Genomic DNA, 22590 nt, shown 5'->3' on the forward strand with positions numbered 1-22590 from the left:
GAAACGGCGACGTCAACAGTACGAATTGCAAGTCTACGTATTGTGTGTAGATGATGATGATGGGTGGTGGGTTGGGATGGTTTGACAGTGATGGGTACTCTTGAGATGGAAACAGGGTCGGATGGAGGGGGGCTGGGGGCCATAAATGGACAGGAGCAGGCGAGAAGGTGAGCTGGTTCTGAGCTGGTGAGGGTGGAAGAGGAGAGGGCGCGAGTCTTTTGGAGGCTTTTGGAGGTTCGGGGGAGCGAGGAGGATCGGCACAGGCCTTATCACTGCACGAAGAGACGAAGCGAGCGAGAAGTGGGTGCCATCGAATCATCAAAACATTAAAGGAGAAATCAAGGCGGGTCTCGCCGAGGCCTGCTGATTGGCCACGCTTGGGGCCGTACAGCTGCACTAACTGCACTAAGGCAGGCAGGTTGCTGCAGGTCGAGCTCGGGCCATTTATTCATGCTCGCCCGCCCGCCAGCCAGCAACCAGTAACCAGCAGCCCGCCAGCCAGCCAGCGAGCCTTCTTCTCCGGACAGCGGGACTTTCTTTGTCTGTCTGTCTATCTGTCTGTCTGTCTCTCTCTCCCTCTCTGCTTTCTTCTGAGTGTCTGTCCTCTCTCTCTCTCTCCTCTCGTGTTCTCTCACTCACCCGACATCAGGGTATTGGTTGCTGTCTGGTCGGGTGGGTTATGACTCAGGCTCTGTCGTTCGAGTCTCGTATTATCTCTCCTACTACACACATAGTTTGGTAGGTATCGTATACATGTAGTGGAAGGAGTCCAAGTAATCAGGACAGACTTGGTGCCGAGCGTTGCGTGTGTATCCCAAGATCAGTCAAATTGATCAGTGTTTTGTTGGTCCTGTCGAAGGTGTATTTATTGGCCCTTTGCCGAGCAGCGTTTTTTTTATTGGACTGGCTGCGCGTCCTAGTCCTATCCAGCAGTACATCGCCGTCCCCCCTGCACCTGAGCCGCCCCTCATAGGTCCTGGCAGGGTCCCTGGACTCCTGGTCTGCCTAGCCAAGTAGACTAGTTAGGTGGTTACTCCCCTACTCCCCATGTATCTCCTCCCAGTCCCAGTCCCAGTCCAGTCAGTTACCCAGTGCCAGGATGGGCGATGGGCGATGGGCGATGGGCGGAGGGCGGATGGGCAGGCCTGCCTCTGGCCTGCCTGCCTACCTGCCTATCTGCCTACCTGCCTACCTCTAACCTGCCGACCGGCCTACCTTCTTCAAAACCAAAACCAAACCGACCAGGAGTAAAGTCTCTTCAAGGCTGCCCATCGCCTACCACTCACTCTCCTGTTGTTCACTTTCGACTTTCCAAGACACAGTATTACCCGCCGCCCGCCATTCCATTCCCTCCCTCGACCAATTCTCTTCGACTTTATAAATTCGACTTTTCTGTATCGCGGCCTGCATTCAATACTGTCCCAGGTGTTTGTGCATTTCTTCCGTGTCTCGTTTCAATCTGGCGCCACCCTCCATCCCAGCCCTTTTCGCTCAACCCCATCGTGTGTGCGTGTGCGTGTGCGTGTGTGGTGTCTGGTGTGTCTCTGAAACCACAACCTGCCAATCTCCAGCCGAAGGACCGCTACCAATCGACCTGGACAGCCAACCCTGTGCGCATTGAGGCTCTCAATACGATTTTGAGTCCCTTCTTCAATTGCCGAAGCGTGGCCATGATGGTTCACTGCACTGTAGAGTGGCTTCTGAATTAAACGTGATATGGATGAGCCGAAACACCAGGCTGTGGAGTCCAGCGCGAAGCCAGTCGCTACTTCTCCCAAGCGGCCCGATACCTTGAAGCCGCCACCAGCCGCACCGCCGACGGCCACGGCAACGACTGCGACGATAACTTCCAAATCGCCCACCAAGGACCCGGACCCGAACCCCCAGGAGGAGGATGGCACCTCGGACGCCGAGACCATCGTCTTGCATGGACTCTCGCCTACCAAGCCCCCTCGCAAGGTAATCACGATCAAGCACGAAGAAAAGAGCGAAGGCGAAATCGATGATACCCCTCTGTCTCCGAAGAAGGCAGTCAAGGATGGCAAAGATGGAAAGGATAGCAAGGAAGGCAAAGTTCGCGTGCGAGGCGACGACGTGGGTGACGAGAAGCCTCCACTCAAGAAGAAACGGCCACTTGACAAGGACGGCCAACACCGAACCAAGGATGCTGCGTCCAGTGGTCTAAGCTCTGTGCCCGCTTCTCCCCCACCGCATCCTGACCGACAACATAATACTCAACGGCGCCGGCGATCTTCGGGCTCAGAGTCTGAACATACGCGACCTCGGTCCCCTAGGCTCATCAAGGACAAGGCCAAGTCGGTTGACAGGCAGCTGAAGCGTAAGGCTCCCAAAGCTGAGTCTGACGATGAGGATGGTTCGCATAAAGCTCGACGACCGCGTATTTCAGACCAGGGAACCAAACCTCCATCGGCGCGTGCCTTGCAAGAGAAGCACACCTCGCGTGCTAGGTCCAACTCACCTCATTCGCGCCTTCACCGCCGGAGCACATCTACTCAGCTTCCCGCTCAGTCTTCCAACGGAGTCTTGAAAAAACGGCGACCCGCCCCTCTCATGTCCACTGATTATCAGTCGGACGACTCCTCTGCCAGTGGAAGCCCGCATCCCAGGTCATCACGACTCAAGAGCATTGCCACGCCCTTGACGGGTGACTCGACCGCATCACCCGCCAAGATGCATGGCGTCCATAAGAAGCACCTGGACGCTCATGGCCAGACGCTTTTCGCTAAGGCTTGTGCCAAAGGCGAGTACGACGTCGCGAAGATGCGTTTACAGGAACGGCCAGAGGATCTCAACTTTAGCGACCACGCCGGAAACACCCCTCTTCAAGTTGCCTGCCTGAACGGACATGAGGATGTTGTCAAGCTCTTGATCGAGGCTGGGTGCAATCTTGACTGTCGCAATGATGACAAGGACACACCGCTGCTCGATGCTGTCGAAAACGGCCATCTTGCAGTGGTGAAACTGCTTCTTGCAGCCGGTGTCAACCCGCGAAGGCCAAATGCTGAGGGACAAGAGCCGTTGGAGAAAATCCCCGATGACGTGGATAACGCTGACGAAATTCGGGCAGCTTTAATGGATGCAAGGACAAAGATGGGTGAACTGAGACGAACTTCCGAGGATCATCAACTTCAAGATCAAGATACCTCATCCCATGGAGCAGATAGCCCACGCCGATCCCCTGCAGCGTCTGCAAGTGGTGCTGCTGCGGCTGCTTCCCGTCGCGGCGGCACTGTCCGCTCTACCAAGACCAGCAACCATCTACTGTACATGAGTCTCGACGACAAGACGCTGCGCCAGGCGGCAGCTCGTGGTGATTCTGAGACCGTTACGCGCATTCTACAAGTCAAAGAAAGTTGCGACGATGCCGAAGCCCTGGTTGCGGCCGCACGTGGTGGGCACAACTTTGTTATGGAGCTCTTGCTTGCCCTGGGTGGCGCCAACCCGGATCCGGCGCCGGTGAAAACACTTCCGACCGAACACAGTACCCCGATGCTTGCTGCCATCGGAGGTGAGAACACAAAGGTTATACAGCTTCTGTTGAACCAATCTTTATTCGACCCGACACGTCGCTTCAAGGGAGAGACGTATCATGAGATTGCTAGACGTCGTGAGGGCCCGATGTGGAAGGAGGAAGAACACATGCTGAAGGACGCCTACGACGATTACAAGAAATCGCATAGGGTCTCAAAAGCTAAATCACCATCCCGTCGAGAACAGGATCATGACAACAAGCGGGCTGCGCGTCCCGATTCCAACCAAGACAGCAGTGTTCGCCCTCAAAAGCGGCGCCCATCAAGCCCCCCCCAGAGACCCAGATAGCAAGAAGAAGCTGCCATCCGCCAAGGCCACGAGCAGTCCCAAAGAGAAACGGCGGCAATCTATCAGTAACATGGACGACACTTCGCCAAAGCGCGGGCCAGGTCGTCCTAAGAAAGACGACAAGGTTCCTGCCATATCGATATCAGACAGAGAAGCATCGCCAGCCGTGGCTTCCAAAGCCCAAGTCGCAAAACCGAAACGTACCGAATCAGAAGTCGCAGGGTCGTCTGAAGGCGAAACCGCTAAACCTCGACGAAAGCTGATATCGGGTAGGGATCTAAAGGGGCGCCAGCAGGATAAACAACGCCGCTCGAGCATAGTATCCAATGTATCAGCTCGAGATGCGTCTGACAGGGGTGACGGGAAGCAGGACGACGGCGCGGAGAAGCCACGGGCCGATCGCCTTTCCGAGAAATACCACGATAGAACAAAAGCACTCAAGCGCGATGACTCCAAGGACAGGCTTTCGGTTGGCGATGGTCCTTCTAAGAGACACCGAACCAGCGTGACGCCACCCAGACATGGAACCGGAGAGAAGGAAGAAGGCGATGGCCCAGTGAAGAGGAGAAGGTTAGATGTTGAGGGGAAAGAGAAACGACCTCGACAGGGCTCATCTCCCGATGACCGCCAGCGTAAGCGTGATCTGTCTCGGGACTCGATTAAGCGCCAAAAGTCTCAGTCTCATGATGATCGCAAAGATCTGCCAAGGCCCAAGAAGATTAATCGCGAACGCAAAGAGATGGACTATCCTAGCTCCGAAGAGAAGGCCAGTATAACCGTATTCTCAGAAGATATGGATATAGAAATGCGCGATACGCCTCCCGCCAGCATCAGTGTAAACCGGGAACCTCAAGCCGAACGCGAAAAGACGGAGACCAAGAAGCGTCAAGCAGAGAAGGAAGCCGCGGCCGAAGAGGCCCGGAAAAGGAAGAAGCCAAACAACGCGAGGAGACCAAACAGCGCGAAGAGGCTAAGCAGCGCGAAGAAGCCAAGCTACGCGAAGAGGCCGAGAGACGCAAGCGAGAAGCGGAAGAGAAGGAGAAGCGTAAGCGGGAGGCCGAGGAGAAGGAGAAGGCTAAGCGACAACAAGAGGAGGCCGAGCGGAAACGCCGTGAAGAAGAGGGGAAACGTTTGCGTGAAGAGACAGAGCGCAAAGAAGAAGAGCGCCGACGGAAGGAGGCAGAGGAAAAGCTTCGGTTAGAGACAGAACGGAAGAAACGAGAAGAAGAGGAACGATTGCAACGAGAGGAGGAGCGGAAGCGCAAGGAGGAAGAAGAGCGGCAAAGGCTCGAGGAAGAGGAGCGGGTTCGTCGCGAGAAGGAGGCGGCCGAGGAAGCTAGGAAGCTGCGCGAGGAGGAGGAACGCAAGGAACGAGAACGCAAGCGAGCGGCCCGCGAGGCAGAGCAGCTGCGTATCGTCCAAGAGCAGGAACGAATTCGCTTGGCCAAGCTACCGCCGCTTCTACGGTGGTTAGATGGATGTCCGGACCCAAGACGCAAGGAATATGCCGAGCTGTTCACGACTGCTCAAGGCGTTCGGTATGACACCATTGTTCCGGGCGCCACTGGGAAGCCTGGTGGGCGCGACCAATGGCTTCTGAACACGCAAGTTGCGCTACTGCTTGGGGAGAAGGATCTCGGTCTTTCACGATGTAAGTTCGCCCTCCCTGGCATAAGACCTTGGGGAGACGGATACTAACGAGCCCCAGACACGGCATGGGAGCGGATACCAGTTTCCCCAATCGCCAAGAAGGTCATTTGGCGATTGGAGCAAGACCGATACGCCCTGACTGAGGGCAAGCTGTATCATCTTGGCGAACAGCTCCCCGACTACTACGGCGGCGACCCGAGCAAGGTTGGCTACAGAAAGCTTGAGCAACTTCGCGGTGAAGCTTCCAAGCTCTTCTTCGAGACGGACATGTTCTTTGTCAAGGTGAGCAGGCATCCCGCGGCGGCGGCGATACTACTGTGGCCAGTGCTGACCCAATCTCTAGGAATCCGACTTCTTGTTCATCTTGCCCAACTTCCCACATCTGCGCGATGTTCGGCTCTCGATATGCTACCGAGAACTACCGGAGCACGAATCCCAGTTGATGATATGGTCGGCACCAACGAAATGGAAGAACGATCCCGATGCCAACAGCCGGGAAGGATTTGCTCCCCGGCAAAAGTATTACATCAACGGCCAGTTCGTGGCCGAAGATAAACCAGGCCATTACAAACCCAGCAGCTCGCCGTTTCCGGAGCCCCGTGTTCCGAGGCGAGGGGGCTTGGTCGCAGTCGGGCCAGACGAGCCAGACTACCCCCGTTTGTGCGTTGAACAGGGCCTTAGCCACCTCCTCACCGAGCAGCAGAAGCTGTCGGTGACGAACGGGGCCCATTTGACGCCCCGGAGTATGACCTCGAATGACACAGCTGAAATCAACGGGGCCATGTCGCCCTCGGCCGTCTCCCCGACGGCCCAGCTCAATGGCGTACGCGACCGATTACCGTCAGAGAAGCCTCTTGTCAATGGTATCAACGGTGTCAATGGCACTACAATGGACGGTGGACACCCCTGAATTGGTATCTCGGAAGCCAATTCAAATCCTTTTTCCAACCCCCTTCACCTGTATCAATTCTCGCCAATCTTCTCTGTACGATATCTGGCCAGTGGGAGGCCGCCTAGCGAGTTTTAGCGAGTCATACCCCAAAATCCTTGTGGCGCAAGGTACGTTTTTGTTATGTTTATGGAATGGATCAACGACCTGAAAATAGCGGAGTTCACGCACTATAAACCAGTGAGTCATGGATGGAGTTTTTATGGCTTGGGCAACTTGGCCTTTGTCGGTCGGTCTTAGTTGGATCAGGGGACGTCGAGTCAGCAGGCCACTTTCTCACAGCAATTCTTTCGGGTCAAGCTCTACCTACCACTGTAGAGCGCCCTGGGCTGGATGTGGACGACGGTGGTCACATGGACACGGGGGCGGTGGATGGGGGCAACAGATACTACCCAATACAGTATATACGGTGTCTCTATCATATCCCATTTCTGGCTGCCAGCAAACTTGTTCCGTGTCGTAGTCCTCTCGGTGAATTCTTTGCCAGCTACCTGTACCTAACAATGGCCCTAGCTAGCTCTTTGACGCCGCCGCCGGTCAAAGACGGCCTCAGCCTCGGAGACTGTATTCTCGGCCGCAAGCGTACAGGTCAGCTATCCTCTCCGCGGGGAACATAAGAGCTTTGTCCGTTTCTTGAGACTACAGGTGGGCGTTGGGGGCAACATATCATGTCTGAACCAACGGCCACCAAGTCGGCAGAGGGTCTAGATCCGAAACCCCGGTATCTTCCCGGGCCGCCCCCTGAATGGCGCCTTTGTCACCGGCAGCAGGCGTCCCTTGTTCTGGGCCATCTAGATCCGAGGTATCTCGGCTTGTGGTGTTGTTCTTTGTGTAAGAGCAGCCATGATAAGCTACATGTTGTAGTGGCGATCCCCGCCAGAATGCAACAGTGGTGCATACATAGTACATCACTGCAGTACTATCCTCTCGAATATCCGTGCGAGCCCCTTATTATCATCAGGTGCAGCAGTTGAATCAACATGTCAGACTCGTCCATGTTCGACCTAGCGAAATGCCACGCATTTGAGAACCTTGGCACGCCTCCCTCCCCCGTCCAGGCTGGGGTTGCGACCAACTGCAATAGATGGAGTACGTCCTCTCTCTCACAGCCCCTCTCTTCTATCTCCGAGTTCAACCCCAACCCCAACCCCCCGTCTCCGTCTCCGCCCTTCTAGGCAGACCCGCGTTGTAGTAGCAGGCTGGCTGACTTGATAAATTCGGCTGCCTACAGTAAAGGCCGCCGAAGGTAATACATGCTCGTGGATGTTGACCTGCTCACTCGAGGGCCGCGACGTACTATATGGGAATAACCCAGTAAGCAAGCCTTGGAATATACTCTTTCCTATTCTGTTGTTGATTTGTTCCTGTCCTCGAGGTAGCGTTTACTCTAGGAATTGCCTTTAACCCGCCCCGGGGCATCCAGTCTATTCATGGAAGTGATTATTGACGTCAAGGGTTGATAGGTCTTGGGCCCCAAGGGCGAATATTGATCCACGCAGCTCTGGAAAGGCTACTGGTACTGCGTGGATGCGGACGCGGTGAGATCATCGACGGGTGCGCCTCTTACCGTTTCCCCGTCGCTGTCCAAGTCCGCAGAGACAGTCCAGAAGGGGCCCTCCCCAACCACACCGGCCGCCAAAGCCTCGAGCACAACGTCATTGGCAGCTTCGAAGCCAACTTCATCGCTGACTACTTCCACCGCGGCTGTGAGTCCAGCAACGACCTCCTCCGCCGTAACGTCGCCTGGTACTTCTACATCAGCAAGCCCTCCTGTCAGCAACGCCGCCGCCGCCATCACTACCACCACTTCTGCGAGACCGCCACCATCATTAACTTCACTTACCACATCCCCGGTAGCATCATCGGCAGCAGGAGTAGCAGCTCCCGAGGGCGCGACGTACCCTAGGCTGCGCCAACGAGGTGCCGGCCCGAGCCCTCAACCGGCTCACGACATCGGCAGACGACATGACCATCGAGAAGTGCCTAGCCTTCTGCGCGGGGGCCCGCTTACCGCTCGCCGGCCTTGAGTACGGCAGAGAGTGCTACTGCGGGACGTCGCTGGCGCCGCCCTCGGTCCTGGGCAGCCCGGATACGTGCCGCATGCGGTGCGCGGGCAACAAGGACCAGGTCTGCGGCGGGCCGGGCCAGCTGAGCGTGTTCCGGAACAACACGATCGTCGCGGCGACGGCGCCGCAGAAGGTGGCAGGCAACAAGGACGGCGCCGTGTTCGAGTACCAGGGCTGCCACGACGAGAGCCAGGGCCGCGTGCTGCCCGACGCCATGTTCGGCAACGACACGCTCACGGTGGAGAAGTGCGTCGCCTTTTGTGAGGGCAAGGGGCACGGGCTCGCGGGCGTCGAGTACGGACGCGAGTGCTGGTGCAGAAAGGTCCTGAGGGAGAGCACGGCCAAGCTCGACGAAGGCCGGTGTGGCATGTCGTGCGGCGGTGACGGGTCCCAACTATGCGGTGGGTCTAGGGCCATCGGCATCTACAGGAAGAGTGGTGGCAAGAATCAGAGAGACGTGAGCCATGAAGGAGAGGCCGATGTGGCTATCAAGGGAAGGGGCGAAAGGGACGGTCATGAAGACAACGGTAATACTGATGGTGCTCTCAAGAGGGAATCGTCGCCGCCGCTTCCGACGGTTGTCAAGACGGTGAGGCTGGTGAGAAGGGGCCGCTGGGGTGGGAGAAGGGGACATGCATGATTCGATAACCCCATCTCATAGTAACTCGTTTCCTATCCATCTTCTCTAGACAGGCCCGATCCTTTCATCCCAGAGCTTGCTCACTCGTGCCAGGAGTCGAAATGTCACTATATGGGCTGTAAAGTTTGTGGAGTTAAGCACGTCATGCTCTTGAGATGTAGTCTCCCGGTGTATTTCCCTCTTGCTGAGTTGAGCAAGGGATGAGGGAGAACAGCTCTCGAGCCGGTGAGTGCGGAGAGGGACTCAAGTTGGATGGGCCTCCTCCTTCCCGGCCATGCTCCGGGGGTCTTCCCTGCATATATTGCGCATACTGAGGTAATGCATGTATGATATACGATTGGTGGCTTTGTTATGCCAATAGTCCGGGCAGCTTTGACCGGTTGTAATTGGACAGATCTTGATGTCTATACCGCAAACCTTGGCATCGTCCAATGTTTCCCACATCCTTACACCCCGTCTATGCTATGTAGGAGGACCATGTTCCCATGTCGCGCGTCGTTAGCCTGGCGGACTGGATGTGCCACATGGTCTAGACCATGCAACCACCTAGCCGTTGATCGAAGTAGCCGAGATTGTTTCATTGGGCATAGACAGTTTACTCTTGGCTTGATTCACGTTTATTGGCTGTTGGGAACCCCAGCGCTCCAAGAACCATGCACCAGCTGCGTGAACGTTCCCATATGATGCGAACAAAGGTCTGTCTGCGTCATATATACTTCATGCATGGCGATATAGTTGCCCTCTGAGCAGGATCGTCGTACTTCTGGCCGGATGCAAACGCTTGTCTGAGAGTGGACAGAAAGACAGCCGCATCCATCGCCTTCGCATACTCTTTCCCGTGACGCGAGCGTGCTACTGTGACATGATACAGCGTCCCAAGCTTTGGCTATCACTGCATATCATGTTGTCGGGGGAGTGAGCGATTGCTCTAGAGATGCCGGAGATAAGCAAGCCTGGTCATGATGGATCGAGCAACCAATGAGGTCCCTAGCGGCCATGAATGAGCTGTCTTTGGACTCTCCGGGCCAATCGGCCTGGGTCACGATGGACTAGGGTGCTTGTCGGGCAGGGGATTCAGCTGCAACCTCTCGCAGCATGTCAGTGGTCATGTGACTCGATGTAGATTTGGGATGGCAAACAAGCCTCATTATGATGCAGGCGTCGAAGAGATCCATGCAAGAAAGAAGTAAGCAGAAGCAAAGGAGGGGAGGCACGCTCTAATACCCACCTGCAGATGTAAGTGGCCAGGCATCACGAAGTTGCTGTATCATGACCAGGGAACATTGAAGCATTGGAAGCTGGCAAGCAAAGCAGGTACGTACGTGCGTGGCTATAGCCGTTTATGCGCCGTTGCCGGGACTTGCGTACTGGCTTGCATAGCTGTGCTGATGCTAGTTTTCGTGATCGTCAGGAATGACCGGGTTGGTGTGACTGTCAGCTCAGCAGGGTGCGGGCTAGGAGAAATGGCCCGGTAGGCGGTAGGCTGTAGGCTGTAGCTGCTGGCCGTTCCCGTTGTTTTCGTTGGCCAGCATCGAGCTGGCCATGTCTCGTGCACGCGTGTCGTTGAAACAGAAGTAGAGCGGCCAGATCTATTGACCAAGATGTGACAACGGACCCTGGACCCGGTTGTTTGTTGGCGGCTCGGCAGACAAGTGACTGATAACAAGACCGTATTGTACATACATACCCCGGGCGACAGACTGAATGGCCGACTATTTTTGGATCCTGAGACACTTTGTACGTACTCGTCCGTTTGCAGCAGCGTTTGTCCTCCGTTGGTGACTGATTCAGCCGGGCGCACACCGGCAAGTCCTGGCCTAATGTAATCCGTGTCAGTCACCTGAGGGGCGGGCGCTACCTCGCCAAACGGCCGCGACACTACTTCGGGGTCTTGCTATCGAGTCAGAGCGAAGGGTGGTCTTCCAGCCGGGGCGATGCACCATTCATTCGCTGTTCGAGAGTTGCCCTCTATGGCCATCGAGCAACGGATGGGCAGCAGGACCTCGAAAGTGTTGGGGATGCGAGTCTGCAGTCGTCTGCAGTCGGCTACTTGCCCCGGATGAGGGGCTGGCTGTAGCCTGTGCTGTGCTGTGCTGTACTGTACTGTACTGTACTGTAAAGTAGGTGCTGCACTGCATGATGCCACCAAGGAGCGGGCGAAAGGTTCGCCCTTCTTACACAAGAAACACATATGCCTGACATGTTCCGAGGGAGTCGGTTATGTAGTCATCCATCATGCGCAAACGAATCGAAATCCCCGCCCGCTGGCCCGCTGTCAAAGTTTCCGAGACGAAACGGGCGCTCACCAGAGTGATCGCGGCAGGTACATAGATCAATGTGTAGTGTAGCTGATTCCTATCACGAGGGCGAGTCAAGTCCACCAGCAAACACCAAGTGGAGCCGCGGATAGTATCAAACAGATCAAATGTCGACCTCGGACTCGAGGCGGCATAGCTTTTACTTGACATGTACCTACTGTTTCCTTCTTCTTTTTTTTTCTTGCCCCCAATAAAGGGGGGCGAGGCGGTGGTGGGAGAGTTCCAATTTGAAATAGCTGCTTTGCATCTTTGCCTAATTCGGACCACCTTCGGCAGACTCCAAAGGCAGACCACGAGAAAGTCTTCTCTTGCTCTGATGCTGAAGAGGATTGCGAGAGAGAAAAAAACGAAGCAGCCCCGAGCGTCGGCACCTACTTACCGATGTTTGGTTATGGCAATTCCTGTCAAATCAATCGGGCAGCAAGAATTGTGAACCCGATCAGAGACCCTGGACCTGGAGTTTCATTGCAATTTCGCCTGGCTCCCTGGAAACCTTCTTTTCTTCGAAGCAAAGAAATGAAAAAAGGATAAAAAAGAACGGCAACCTCCTATCCTAGCTGTGGAGGCTCGGAAGAGATGGGATGAAGTGGGAACAATGAGTGTTGGAGGGCTTTGCAGGGCCGTGATGGCGCGTCGCGCTGTTTGTTAGACCACCGAACGAACAACCTTGAGTGAGCCGGCTGGGCAGAGAATACGCTCGCCTGCATGAGGATGGGGGATGGGATGGGAGGGGAGACGGAGAACCAGGACCAGAACCAGGACCAGAACAAGAACAAGAACCAGGACCAGAACAAGAACCAGAACCAGAACCAGAACAAGAACCAGAACCAACAAGGGGCCTGCATGCTAGGTCTTTGTGTCTGTCTGTCTGTCTACATGTCGGCCTGGGTGTCTGCGCATATTATGATAGGTAACAAAGATCGAGGAGAACGAGGGACCGTTGCATGATACAAGGCAATCGTAATCACCAGTCCGTCTATCGTTCTACGTATGTAGTAGGGTCAAAGGTAGGTATGAAAGAGTAGAGATGCAGACGGGACGGAACCGAGCCTGGCGATCGACAGACAGGGTTGGGGCCGGCGCACTAAGTGAGAGGTTTTCCAGAGATATGGCTCCCGTCGGGGCTATCTTCCTTCAGATAGAGAGGCAGAGAGGCAGAGAGGAAAAGAGGTAGGTGCGGAGTTGGAGGATATACGCATGCAATAATGAAGGCATTCATATCCTGGGAGGCAGGACTGGTAGACTGGTAGACTGGTAGACTGACTTGCTGCTTGTTTCGGTTGGTTGTCTAGGCCAAGGAGGAGGTGGTGAGAGGTCTGCAGGCTGGCCAGGGCCGCCAGGTAGGCAGGCCGGCCAAGTGGGAGGTGGTGGTCGAGGTGGTGTTGGTGGTGGTGGTGATTGTGGAAGTGGAGTGTTGGGCTAAAATAGTCCTCTCGAGCCATTTGCACTGCCTCTGCCTGCCCAATGAGGACGATGAAACCTGCAACTGAAAGTCTGCCCCCTGGTTTTCGCTGCACGCCGCGCGCCCTGGCTAGGTAGCTTCTCGGTTTACGGTCTTTTAGTGGAAGGGGCGAGGCGTCGGCAGAGAGAGAAAAAGGGACGAACAACAATGAATCGAGCGAGGTCGAGGCCAGAGCAGGTCCAGAGACGTGCATGTACTGTACGCGTAGCTGGAGGTAGGTACATGTAGGTGGGTTATGTATGTATGTCTGTAGGTATAAACTGCACACCACCTATTGTCCATGATTATGTGGTGATGGATGCCGCTGTGACTATGTAGATAGATAGACACACACACACACACTTTTGAAGCTCCATCCGACATGGGGATATTTCGTGCATGCACATTGGAATAGAACAGAAAGCAAAGCAACAGTACCGACCTAGAATGATGACCTGAAAAGCCTCGAAAGAACAAGCGGCGCTGTTCAAGGAATTGGATGGACTGGTTCAATGCTAATCAATCAAGAGACGACATCAGCGAGGTAGGTTGCTTGTTGTACCTACCAAGATAAGCGAAACCCTCCTCCCTCTTTTCCTCTTTTCCCAGTGCTCTCTGCCTCAGTCCCTCGCCCTCTCTCTGCCTGCCTGCCTGCCTCTCTGCCTCTCTCTCTCTCTACTGGCTGGCTGTTTTGTCTGCCTAGGCTCCTAGGCCACCACCCAACGGGCCCCCGGTCCCCCGTCTCTCCCCCAAAAAGTCCACTCAGCAAAGCAAAGGCCCGAACAATTTTCTGACGTTTGGATCAAATCCTGACTTGACTTGAGCCCGAAAGTCTGGTCCTCCTAAATCCTCTTTTCTCCTTCTCTCCAAAAAGTGAAAAGTTGGACCCCGCGACAAACCTCACAACAGGCGAGAGCATTCTTCCGACTCTGGCGACCGACGACACTTTTGCTGTCCTCTGTGTATCTCTGCGGCGACTTCAGAAAGACTTGACTGGAGAAGAACCCCCTCTTCTCGACGCGGTGAGCCTGCCTTTGTGCGCAAACGACGACCCTCCTCGATTGTTTTGAAAAAGAGACGTTCTTGCCTTGTTGGCGACGCGGCATCCTCTGGGGACCAAATTCCCACCCGACCGCCCTTGACTAGAAGAAGACTGCCCATTGTTTTTTCCAACAACCTGTTGGCAGGCGATACACGAACCGCACTTTTCACTCACTCACACATTCGCACTCCTGACGCCTGCTTTCTGGAATCCCATTCCATCAAGACAGCAACAGTCATTTTTCCGTTTTATTCTTTTTTTCCCCGGCAACGCGCCCGTCCCAACAAAAATCTTGCTCTTCATCTTTACGACATTCATCACTCACCAGCACCAGGCGAATCAGGTGTCTGTCCACGCACAGCACCATCTACCTCCCACTCCCCGGCTCTACAAGACACCATCCCTTGTCTTGTGACCGACTTGACGACGGCGACTAGCGATTTACCGTCGCTACCCACGGTTTAGCTGCTTTACCCCACGCCTGAATCGATTTGGCGATTTCCTCTTCGACGATTGCCCATCCTTAGAATTGGCAGAAGAAAAGGCCCCTAGCGCCAAAAAAAATCGAGGCGACGAAAACTGACTGTCAACATCGCGCAACGCTTTTTTGACGCTCTTTGTTCTCATCACTTCCGACCGAAGTTGTGAAATCGGCGTTTCTGCGCAAAGTATACCAATTTCCAACCGCGGGCACTCGCTGCGAGGTCTGCCACAGGCTGTGATCACTTCATCCTGTGAGTTGCCATCCAAGTCCAATACATGCTGGTACCAAGGTTGCACTTTTTCGCCCATTGCAGTAGCCGCCTTCGTAATCCACCTCCCAGCGTCATCCCCTCTTCCCCACCACGCTACTTCCTCTTCCAGTTTTGTATCGACATGATCGATCACAGAGGATCAGATGCACCACTCGCTCTCACTCTTTTGTTTCTGGACCTTTTTCTCCATTGAATGCCAAACTAATAAAACCGTCACCTTCATTTAGCCCAGAGAAGTGCATCGTCCTTAATTCGGGCTCTGTAGTAACCTTTCCCGACACCGACCCCTTCCTTTTCTCTGCTGCCCTGACTCCCTACCAACGACAAGGCGTTCTTGGCCATATCCCTGGCAGGTGAAGGATTTACGATGGCGGACCAACACGACGTCGACCTGGACTCCATTATCGACCGCCTTCTGGAGGTTCGCGGAAGCCGACCTGGCAAGCAGGTTCAACTTTTGGAGACGGAGATCCGCTATCTGTGCACGAAGGCTAGGGAGATCTTCATCAGCCAGCCGATCTTGTTAGAGCTCGAGGCTCCAATTAAGGTATGTTGTGAGGTCAAGCGAGGTTGAGTGGCAGGCTGGTTGCTCACGATGTTCTAGATTTGCGGCGATATCCACGGTCAATACTATGACCTGCTACGTCTGTTTGAGTATGGCGGCTTCCCCCGGAAGCCAACTATCTCTTTCTCGGCGACTACGTGGATCGAGGCAAGCAGTCTCTGGAAACCATCTGCTTGTTGCTGGCGTACAAGATCAAGTACCCGGAAAACTTCTTCATTCTTCGTGGCAACCACGAGTGTGCCTCCATCAACCGTATCTACGGCTTCTACGATGAGTGCAAACGCCGCTACAACATTAAGTTATGGAAGACGTTCACCGACTGCTTCAACTGCCTGCCTATCGCCGCCATCATTGACGAGAAGATCTTCACAATGCACGGAGGCCTGAGCCCGGATCTGAACTCCATGGAGCAGATTCGCCGCGTCATGCGTCCCACCGATGTAAGTCAACCTCCATCTTGTGCCTCCCGACTTCCACGCGCAGTCTGCCTGAATTGTACTAATGTGAAACTCTAGATTCCTGACTGTGGTCTTCTGTGTGATCTGCTGTGGTCTGACCCCGACAAGGACATCACTGGCTGGAGCGAAAATGATCGTGGTGTATCGTTCACTTTCGGTCCCGATGTCGTCTCCCGTTTCCTGCAGAAGCACGATATGGATCTGATTTGCCGAGCTCACCAAGTTGTTGAGGATGGTTACGAGTTCTTTTCCAAGCGCCAGCTGGTCACTTTGTTCAGCGCACCGAACTACTGCGGCGAGTTTGACAATGCCGGTGCCATGATGAGTGTCGACGAGAGCTTGCTGTGTTCCTTCCAGGTTTGTTTACCCAAATCATGTCTTTCTTCTGGATTGCGACTAATCAATATTGCACAATAGATTCTCAAACCAGCAGAGAAGAAACAAAAGTACGTTGGCGGCCTAGGAGGTAGCAGTTTCGCGACTCCCCGCATCAAATCCAAGCCCTGAATGTGAAAAGAATTTATACGAACTTCCTCCTCTATCTAGGTTCGGCCGTCGATGATCGATCACACCCGCATTGCTTCCCACAAGCTACCCTCAAACACACCGAATCGATGAAGAAGGGGCCTTTTCTGGTACCTGGCCTAATCTGGCTCCGAATAAATCCGAACCCGAGTCGTTTCTTCCATACAATCTGTCCGAGTATAATGCCACGAATCACACCTCTTACGACGACAACGAGGAGTCTTCCTTCCCCCGCGGCCTCCCTGACGCCCAGGACGGCACCTCTGATGAATGGGATGGACGGTCGAGTTGATGATGAATGTTGCTACTACGCGAAAACAAATAAAACCAGGCTTTTCGTATCATGGAAACGTCACGAGCGTCTCAGTGTTCGCCACCGCATGTGTACATGAAAGCGTTGCAGGACAGCCCCGACTGTTTTATTTCCACCCCGGCCAAATTTCTGTGCATCCTTATGCTCATCTCTTTCTGCTTACATTTGCCAACGTGACTGTACGAGCGCAGCAAGCAGTATTTCTTACAACTAGACTCGAATGGTATTCACCTCTACATAATAAACCTGTTTTCAGTGCAACGTAACAGAAAACGGGCGAATTTTGGTTGTCCCATTGGATCTCCCAAAGAGAAAATCTCGCCCCGTAGTCGCACAAAAATGCTGGTTGGTCATGAAGGTTTCGCCAGTATCCCCCTGTGCGAAGTGTATCAGCACTAGGAGGTAATGGACAAACTTCAAGGCATTACGACGCCATGGGCTTGGCCAGGCAACTTTTTGTCTGTCGCCTCGTTCACACAATTAGGCGCATTCTTTACCGAGCGCTTAGTGACCGTAGATGTCTCCAGCAGCCACTCACCCACGATCTATCAGCAGCTATTACTGGGGGTGTGAAAGTGAATGAACTCCTGTGTCCATAGAAAAGGGGTCATATTTCTGGGGTGAGTTCACGCATCATGAGACTTGGGCTGAGCATGCTCCATGCCGGAGCAGTTTTGTTGATCGGTCTGCAAACCAAAGCGGCCAGACATGATCATATACTACGCTAGTGTCTTACAGTCTGGGCAACGACTATTGTAGGTGGTATTATGCGATGTCTACTTGGTGAACTATCCCTGAAGGGGTGGTTGTTCTGCCTCCTATCTCGGCAGCGTGAAAGGTAGTAACTCAACGCAACTTTGCATAGCTACTGTCACTGCACCACTCGATTTATTCCTCTGGGCTCGAGTCGTTAGCAGTTTTCTTATGAGCGTGATCCTTGAGGGTGTGATGCAGTATGCTTTGCACCGCCAGATGGTCCTCACACAATGCGGAAATGGGCCGCTGCTGAATTTTCTTCTTCTTTTTCTTTCACCACCCATCCTGAGAGCTTCAGGCCCAGCAAGGATGGCTTGGGCAAAGAAGAGATCCAGAGTAAGCGTAATTGGTTATCCCTTCTACTACACCACAGTGCCTGTTCTTTCATCTTCTCCATATTTCTTTTGATAGATATATCTACCTCTACTGGCAGTCTTCGCATACTGCTCCGCCCGTGTCCTTCGCCCCATCCTCTGTCACCGGCATGCGCGGATGCGACTGCCCCTGGCGCGGAGTATCTCGGACGACAGTCGGGGTTGACGAAGAAGACGACGACGTCAACATCGATTCTTGTGGTGCTGCAGGGGCAGAAGCGTCAGCAGCAGCAGCAGCACGCTTCGCCTTTCTCGCGTGGTCACGATCGACGTGGCCCAGGTCTCGGTTGGGCTCGATCACGTCTCGCACGCGGCGCTTCAATTCCTTGGTCTCGGGGAAGCCGCCGTCCACCGTGCGGTCCCAGAGCACACGATGCTGCGTGGTGGTGGTGGGAACACCAGTCGCAGCGGCGGCGGCAGGCGCGGGTTCTTGTAGCGGTTGTGCGTTTTTGTTATCATCGCCGTTGCCACCCGTGGGGGTCACGACGGCCGCTAGGATCTCGACGATGAAGGTCCCGCCCGTCGAGGGCTGCAGGCCCACCTCGCCCAGACCCGTGGAGAAGGTCGAGAGGAGCTCCTGGGCATACTGGTTGGCGGGTGAGGGGAACGAGGTGTCAGTTCTCGGGTGTTTTAATTTTTAATTTTATTTTTCTCGCCGTCCGTCATGAAGCAGATGTCAGAGGGGCGGCGGGCCAAGAGGTTCGCGGAAAGTTTAAGCACGGTCAGGTGGACGTGTGTAGGTGGGGGGGTTATATCAGTAGGGGCGGACGACGGGGAGGGCGCGGGAGGGACGAAGGGGTTCGGGATACGTAGCCGTGCCCAATGGGGGAGAGCAGCTTGTCTAGCCGTCGGTGATGACGGCAGCAGAGGCAGTGAAGGGATGGAACTTACGTAGGCCGCTCTCAACATCCACTTGCATTGCGTACAGAAGCGGATTGTCACCCGGGGAAGCACGGGGTTGGGAAGATGGCCGCTGCTGCCAGACACAGACACAGGCGCAGACGCAGGCGCAGACGGAGCGGGGTCCGACGCGGGAGCCGCCGAGGAGGAAGAGTTCGTTATTTCGGCCATTTTTCCTGCATGCAGCTTGCGCGTCGCAAATTGGATAACCTGGTTCTTTCCAAGGGGGTTGATGGCGCCGTCCACTGTCTCGGAATCGGAATGGTAGGTGGGAAAGAGAGATGTGCAACGACCTGCGTCATTCAACGCCTAAATTTCTACGGGTGCTACCGAATTGGCGTGACACACACAGCCTGACAGCACCAAGGACGGCCGCCAGTGGGAACGCTGCAAATTCCGGAACTCTACAACGCAGACATTCTCTCGCCAGGAAACGTGCCCCATGCATCCATCCCTTTGGGCTTTGATGGGGAGAGTTTTATCTATCGTTGCTAAATCGGTGCAATACCTCATAATGTAGATACTACGTGCTAACTGCATCAGGTGACCTAAGCCGTCAATGTCGTTGTCATTGTCATTGTTGGCCGTAGGTCATGGTGGTGTGTGGTATCTAGGACTCTAGGTACCTACTTCACAAGGACCATGCTTACCATGGCCTCGGTATGAATTACGTCCGCGCAGTCTCCACCGGCGGGTCGGCCGGCTTCGCGATCCCGTGACAGCCGTTCATCTCGAGTTTGGTGTCACGAGAGGTGAGGCCAGAGGACTGTTGCGGCCCTGTCAACCCGTACCAAGCTAGACAGTTGGTGAGCACTTGCCAGGCCTCCTGCTGTCCAATAGTGTGTGTGCAGTGGAGGATCAATCCAAGACCAATGCGCCTACTCATCATATTCCCCCACTCTCGTTTAGCCTGATCAATCAAAGATAGCATCTCCGTGAGAACCGACCTTGCCGGCCGAGCTAGTGAATGCTGCGCAGTATGGACGATGCCACTCCATCTGACATGTGGAACGAGGTGCAGCAGTCACATAGCGGGCGAGGGAGCGCTCCAGGTATATATATTGCAGACCAACAAGGGCTGGGCTGTTCACGAGTTTGTTTTTGCTCATTGATTCAAGAATAGTCGAAAAGAAAGAGAGTACAGGCCGGAACTAAAAGTAATACATGCTCAAGAGCTTCCCGAATGGCCTGCCTCCGTTGCGGTTTGCAATGGGCGGGCGCTTTTTGGCCCATCCAACCCTCTGAAATACATACATCGTAGCAAAAGGAAACTTGGTTGATTATCGTAAATGGTGCCAGCTTCCCCTGAATCTCCATAGGCATTTCAACTCTCACTCCTCAACTCCTGGGGGTATCCGCGGCTGTTGCTCTTGGTGGTATTATCCCGCCTGCTTCGATCGTGGCCGCGCTTGGCTTGGCCTGTCGAGGACGGGTTCTGGCGTAGGTGGTCGAGCAGTCCACACCCACTCCCTGCTCATCAAAATGCAATAGTAGCCTGCCTGCTCTTTGTGTTGCTGTTCGTCGCGGCGTAAGACTAGGATGACTGAGTCGCCCCTGTGATCTCCGTCCCCTCCGACGGGGTCCGAATCCAGTCATGGCTCTACATGACCGAGCAGCATCCTCCACTCTGCTGTGGCGCATAGGGGTCCTCGCCCCTGGGGACGGCCCCCCATACCGAAGGCACCATGTAGTCACGCGTGCTGTTGCAGTACGCGATGATACTATCATCGATCAGTTAGTTTGCTGAATCAACACGGGGGCAGCGGTGTGCTTGTCGCGAATTACCTTTTGGAAGCCTGCGAAACAGGGATTCTTTCTCGCTCGAGGTCTTCTCGCAGACGGCTGTTAAGCTCCGTCAGGCGTCGCAGCTTGAGGTCGGCCATTGATTGCTTGTTCTTCTTGATTTGCGAAGGATCGCCGACGTCCCGGGAGGTGTACTGAGGCATGGTAGTGGAAGTGGTCGAGGAATTGGAGTCGCTCCGGTATTGGGGTCGAGGGTCAGGCCGCAAAGGGTATTGGGGATTAAGTTGATGGGAAAGAGGAGGTGCAGGAGCTGCTACTGGCGCTGGTGTCGGCGTCGGATCGGAGCTCGGACCAGCTCTACTAGTCGATGAGGGAGAACGAGCGGCTTGTTGACGGCGGCAAGGAGGTTGCTTCGGGGACGAAGCAGGTGAAGAAGAAGCTGCATGCAATTGTCGGTTAGTCGCCATTGTTGATGGTGTTGGCTGGTTTTATTTTTCGGCTGTATTTGATTTTTGTTTGGCAGGGGTTTGATTTGGAAACAGAGAGAGGCCATGGGCGGGTTGGCGATGATGCTGAGCTGTACAGGTCGTCCGTCTGTGTCTTGTCGCTTCCCAGACACACTCCTGTCCTGTCTTGTGCAATCCCCCTTCGGGGCCGTAACGACACCAAGCGAGGCATACCGTGTGCTGTTTGTGTCGTCCAGGCAGCATACCGAAACTCCGACTGGACTCTCTCTGTCTCTCCCTCCCTCTCTGTCTCTGGGTTGCCATTTTCGCAAGGGGGTGAGGGAAAAAAAAAGGGGAAAAAGGAAACTTACAGAATTAGACGACTCGGGTCGTGGATAGATGAATTCGCCGGACAAGGCCACGAGAGGCACGATGCTCTGAGACGACGACAATAGAAGGGAGCGCGCTGATTGTCGAAGCTGCGACAAGTGACAATGTGAGGGAAGGAAAAGAGGTACGAGTGCCCTACCTACGAGCAGGTACGGGGGAAGAGAAAAAGAGAGGTTGACTGGACGGGCGCATTGCAGAAGCTAAGGCCAAACGGGCAGACGGGGGGGGGCAGCCAGACTGGGTAGACTGGATTATGTAGACTGGGTAGACTGGGTCAGTACATGTACTGTACGGGCTGTACCCAGGCCGGGGAGGGGGCTAATAAAGACTGGGCAGTTCTGGAAATTTGATCCTGGCACCCAGGGGCGATTGGTTTGCTGGTCGAGCTGGTCCTTTGCCCATGCCTGCCAGGCCTCAATGGTCGCAATGCGGACTGATAAATGGATAGGGCTAGAGTGCTACGGTGTACGGGGGCCTACGGGGGGCCTGCAGCTCTGGGAAATTGCCCGTCGCCCTGGTCTCCATTCTGGCAGGCAATAGTAGTGCTTGAGACGGCGAACAGGCCGAGCTACTTTGCAACGGCCATCGCATCTGTTCCCCTAGCACGCGTTGCTATTGATCGACCGTCATGTACAGTCGTATTAATCTACCTGCGACATAATCTTCAAATGGCCTAGGTCAACTAGATTCTGCCACCAATCCAGGTTGTCTGTTTTTTTCTCCCTCTTTCTTTTCTAATTCCATCTCGCTTTGGTCTCCCGTCACCCGTCTGATCTCACCCCCCGTCGAACCCAGAATAACATTAAACCATAGCGCGCATAGGCCATTCATTCACAGACCGCATTGGAAATGCATAGCCATCTTCCGAATAGGGGCCTCTCTTGGGCCAATACAGACACAATGCATAGGTATACCTAATGTAGTTATATATAAGTCGGCGGTGCCCCCATCGTGAGCCTGCGCTGTCTCAAATCGAGGTGATCCCCCCGCATTGCTCAGGCCAAGCCGTTCAGCGCCTCGGTGAGCACAAGTATCCAGTCAAGACACAACACCCGTGTCATGTTCGAGAAGCAAGCAGCACAGTCGGCATCGTTTCAGTGGGGCCGGCGGTTTTGTTCTGTTCTGCAGGTGTATCAACTCGAGGATCAACAGACAGGTACTTTCCCTGTTGGTCAGAATACCTATGTACGTACATGTGTCAATGCAATATGCGCGCAGGTATCAACTGATCGGTTAGGTATGAGCTTGCTTGTTCGACGACAATGATGGCCAACGGCCTGTTTTTCCGTGGTGAGGTATCAACCTCGCAATTGTTGGGACATGCAGACCACGATGCCCCTCTCAAATGAGATGAACATGCATCAAATACATACATACATAGCATGGACAGTAGGCGGTGGAATAGATAGTAAGTACTTT

At 54.5% G+C, this 22590-nt stretch overlaps 8 protein-coding genes across 8 annotated transcripts; 5 read left to right on the plus strand and 3 right to left on the minus strand.

The window, feature by feature from the left end:
* Positions 1 to 1716: 1716 nt before the first annotated feature.
* PG997_004309 (uncharacterized protein) lies at positions 1717 to 3840 on the plus strand (the record flags this gene model as incomplete). Its single annotated transcript, XM_066808624.1, has 1 exon — positions 1717 to 3840. One exon carries the CDS (start codon positions 1717 to 1719, stop codon positions 3838 to 3840), a length of 2124 nt encoding a protein of 707 aa, XP_066672242.1.
* Positions 3841 to 3910: 70 nt separating this feature from the next.
* PG997_004310 (nasopharyngeal carcinoma susceptibility LZ16) lies at positions 3911 to 6400 on the plus strand (the record flags this gene model as incomplete). Its single annotated transcript, XM_066808625.1, has 4 exons — positions 3911 to 4618; positions 4669 to 5491; positions 5549 to 5772; positions 5834 to 6400. 4 exons carry the CDS (start codon positions 3911 to 3913, stop codon positions 6398 to 6400), a joined length of 2322 nt encoding a protein of 773 aa, XP_066672243.1.
* A 1549-nt stretch (positions 6401 to 7949) lies between these two features.
* Positions 7950 to 8234, minus strand: PG997_004311 (uncharacterized protein; the record flags this gene model as incomplete). Its single annotated transcript, XM_066808626.1, has 1 exon — positions 7950 to 8234. One exon carries the CDS (start codon positions 8232 to 8234, stop codon positions 7950 to 7952), a length of 285 nt encoding a protein of 94 aa, XP_066672244.1.
* A 170-nt stretch (positions 8235 to 8404) lies between these two features.
* PG997_004312 (uncharacterized protein) lies at positions 8405 to 9145 on the plus strand (the record flags this gene model as incomplete). Its single annotated transcript, XM_066808627.1, has 1 exon — positions 8405 to 9145. The coding sequence occupies one exon, from the start codon at positions 8405 to 8407 to the stop codon at positions 9143 to 9145; it is 741 nt and encodes a 246-aa protein (XP_066672245.1).
* A 3029-nt stretch (positions 9146 to 12174) lies between these two features.
* PG997_004313 (uncharacterized protein) lies at positions 12175 to 12411 on the plus strand (the record flags this gene model as incomplete). Its single annotated transcript, XM_066808628.1, has 1 exon — positions 12175 to 12411. The coding sequence occupies one exon, from the start codon at positions 12175 to 12177 to the stop codon at positions 12409 to 12411; it is 237 nt and encodes a 78-aa protein (XP_066672246.1).
* Positions 12412 to 15068: 2657 nt separating this feature from the next.
* On the plus strand, positions 15069 to 16231 carry PG997_004314 (uncharacterized protein; the record flags this gene model as incomplete). Its single annotated transcript, XM_066808629.1, has 5 exons — positions 15069 to 15248; positions 15306 to 15345; positions 15378 to 15706; positions 15782 to 16081; positions 16142 to 16231. 5 exons carry the CDS (start codon positions 15069 to 15071, stop codon positions 16229 to 16231), a joined length of 939 nt encoding a protein of 312 aa, XP_066672247.1.
* A 1531-nt stretch (positions 16232 to 17762) lies between these two features.
* Positions 17763 to 18763, minus strand: PG997_004315 (uncharacterized protein; the record flags this gene model as incomplete). The annotated part of the gene is made up of 2 exons (XM_066808630.1): positions 17763 to 18312; positions 18465 to 18763. Coding segments are annotated over 2 exons (849 nt in total), but the record flags the coding sequence as incomplete, so codon positions are not given.
* Positions 18764 to 20192: 1429 nt separating this feature from the next.
* On the minus strand, positions 20193 to 20538 carry PG997_004316 (uncharacterized protein; the record flags this gene model as incomplete). Its single annotated transcript, XM_066808631.1, has 2 exons — positions 20193 to 20313; positions 20378 to 20538. 2 exons carry the CDS (start codon positions 20536 to 20538, stop codon positions 20193 to 20195), a joined length of 282 nt encoding a protein of 93 aa, XP_066672249.1.
* Positions 20539 to 22590: the final 2052 nt, after the last annotated feature.

Source organism: Apiospora hydei (genome assembly GCF_038363865.1).
Source record: "Apiospora hydei strain CBS 114990 chromosome Unknown utg000004l_segment0_segment0, whole genome shotgun sequence".
NCBI lineage: Eukaryota > Fungi > Ascomycota > Sordariomycetes > Amphisphaeriales > Apiosporaceae > Apiospora > Apiospora hydei.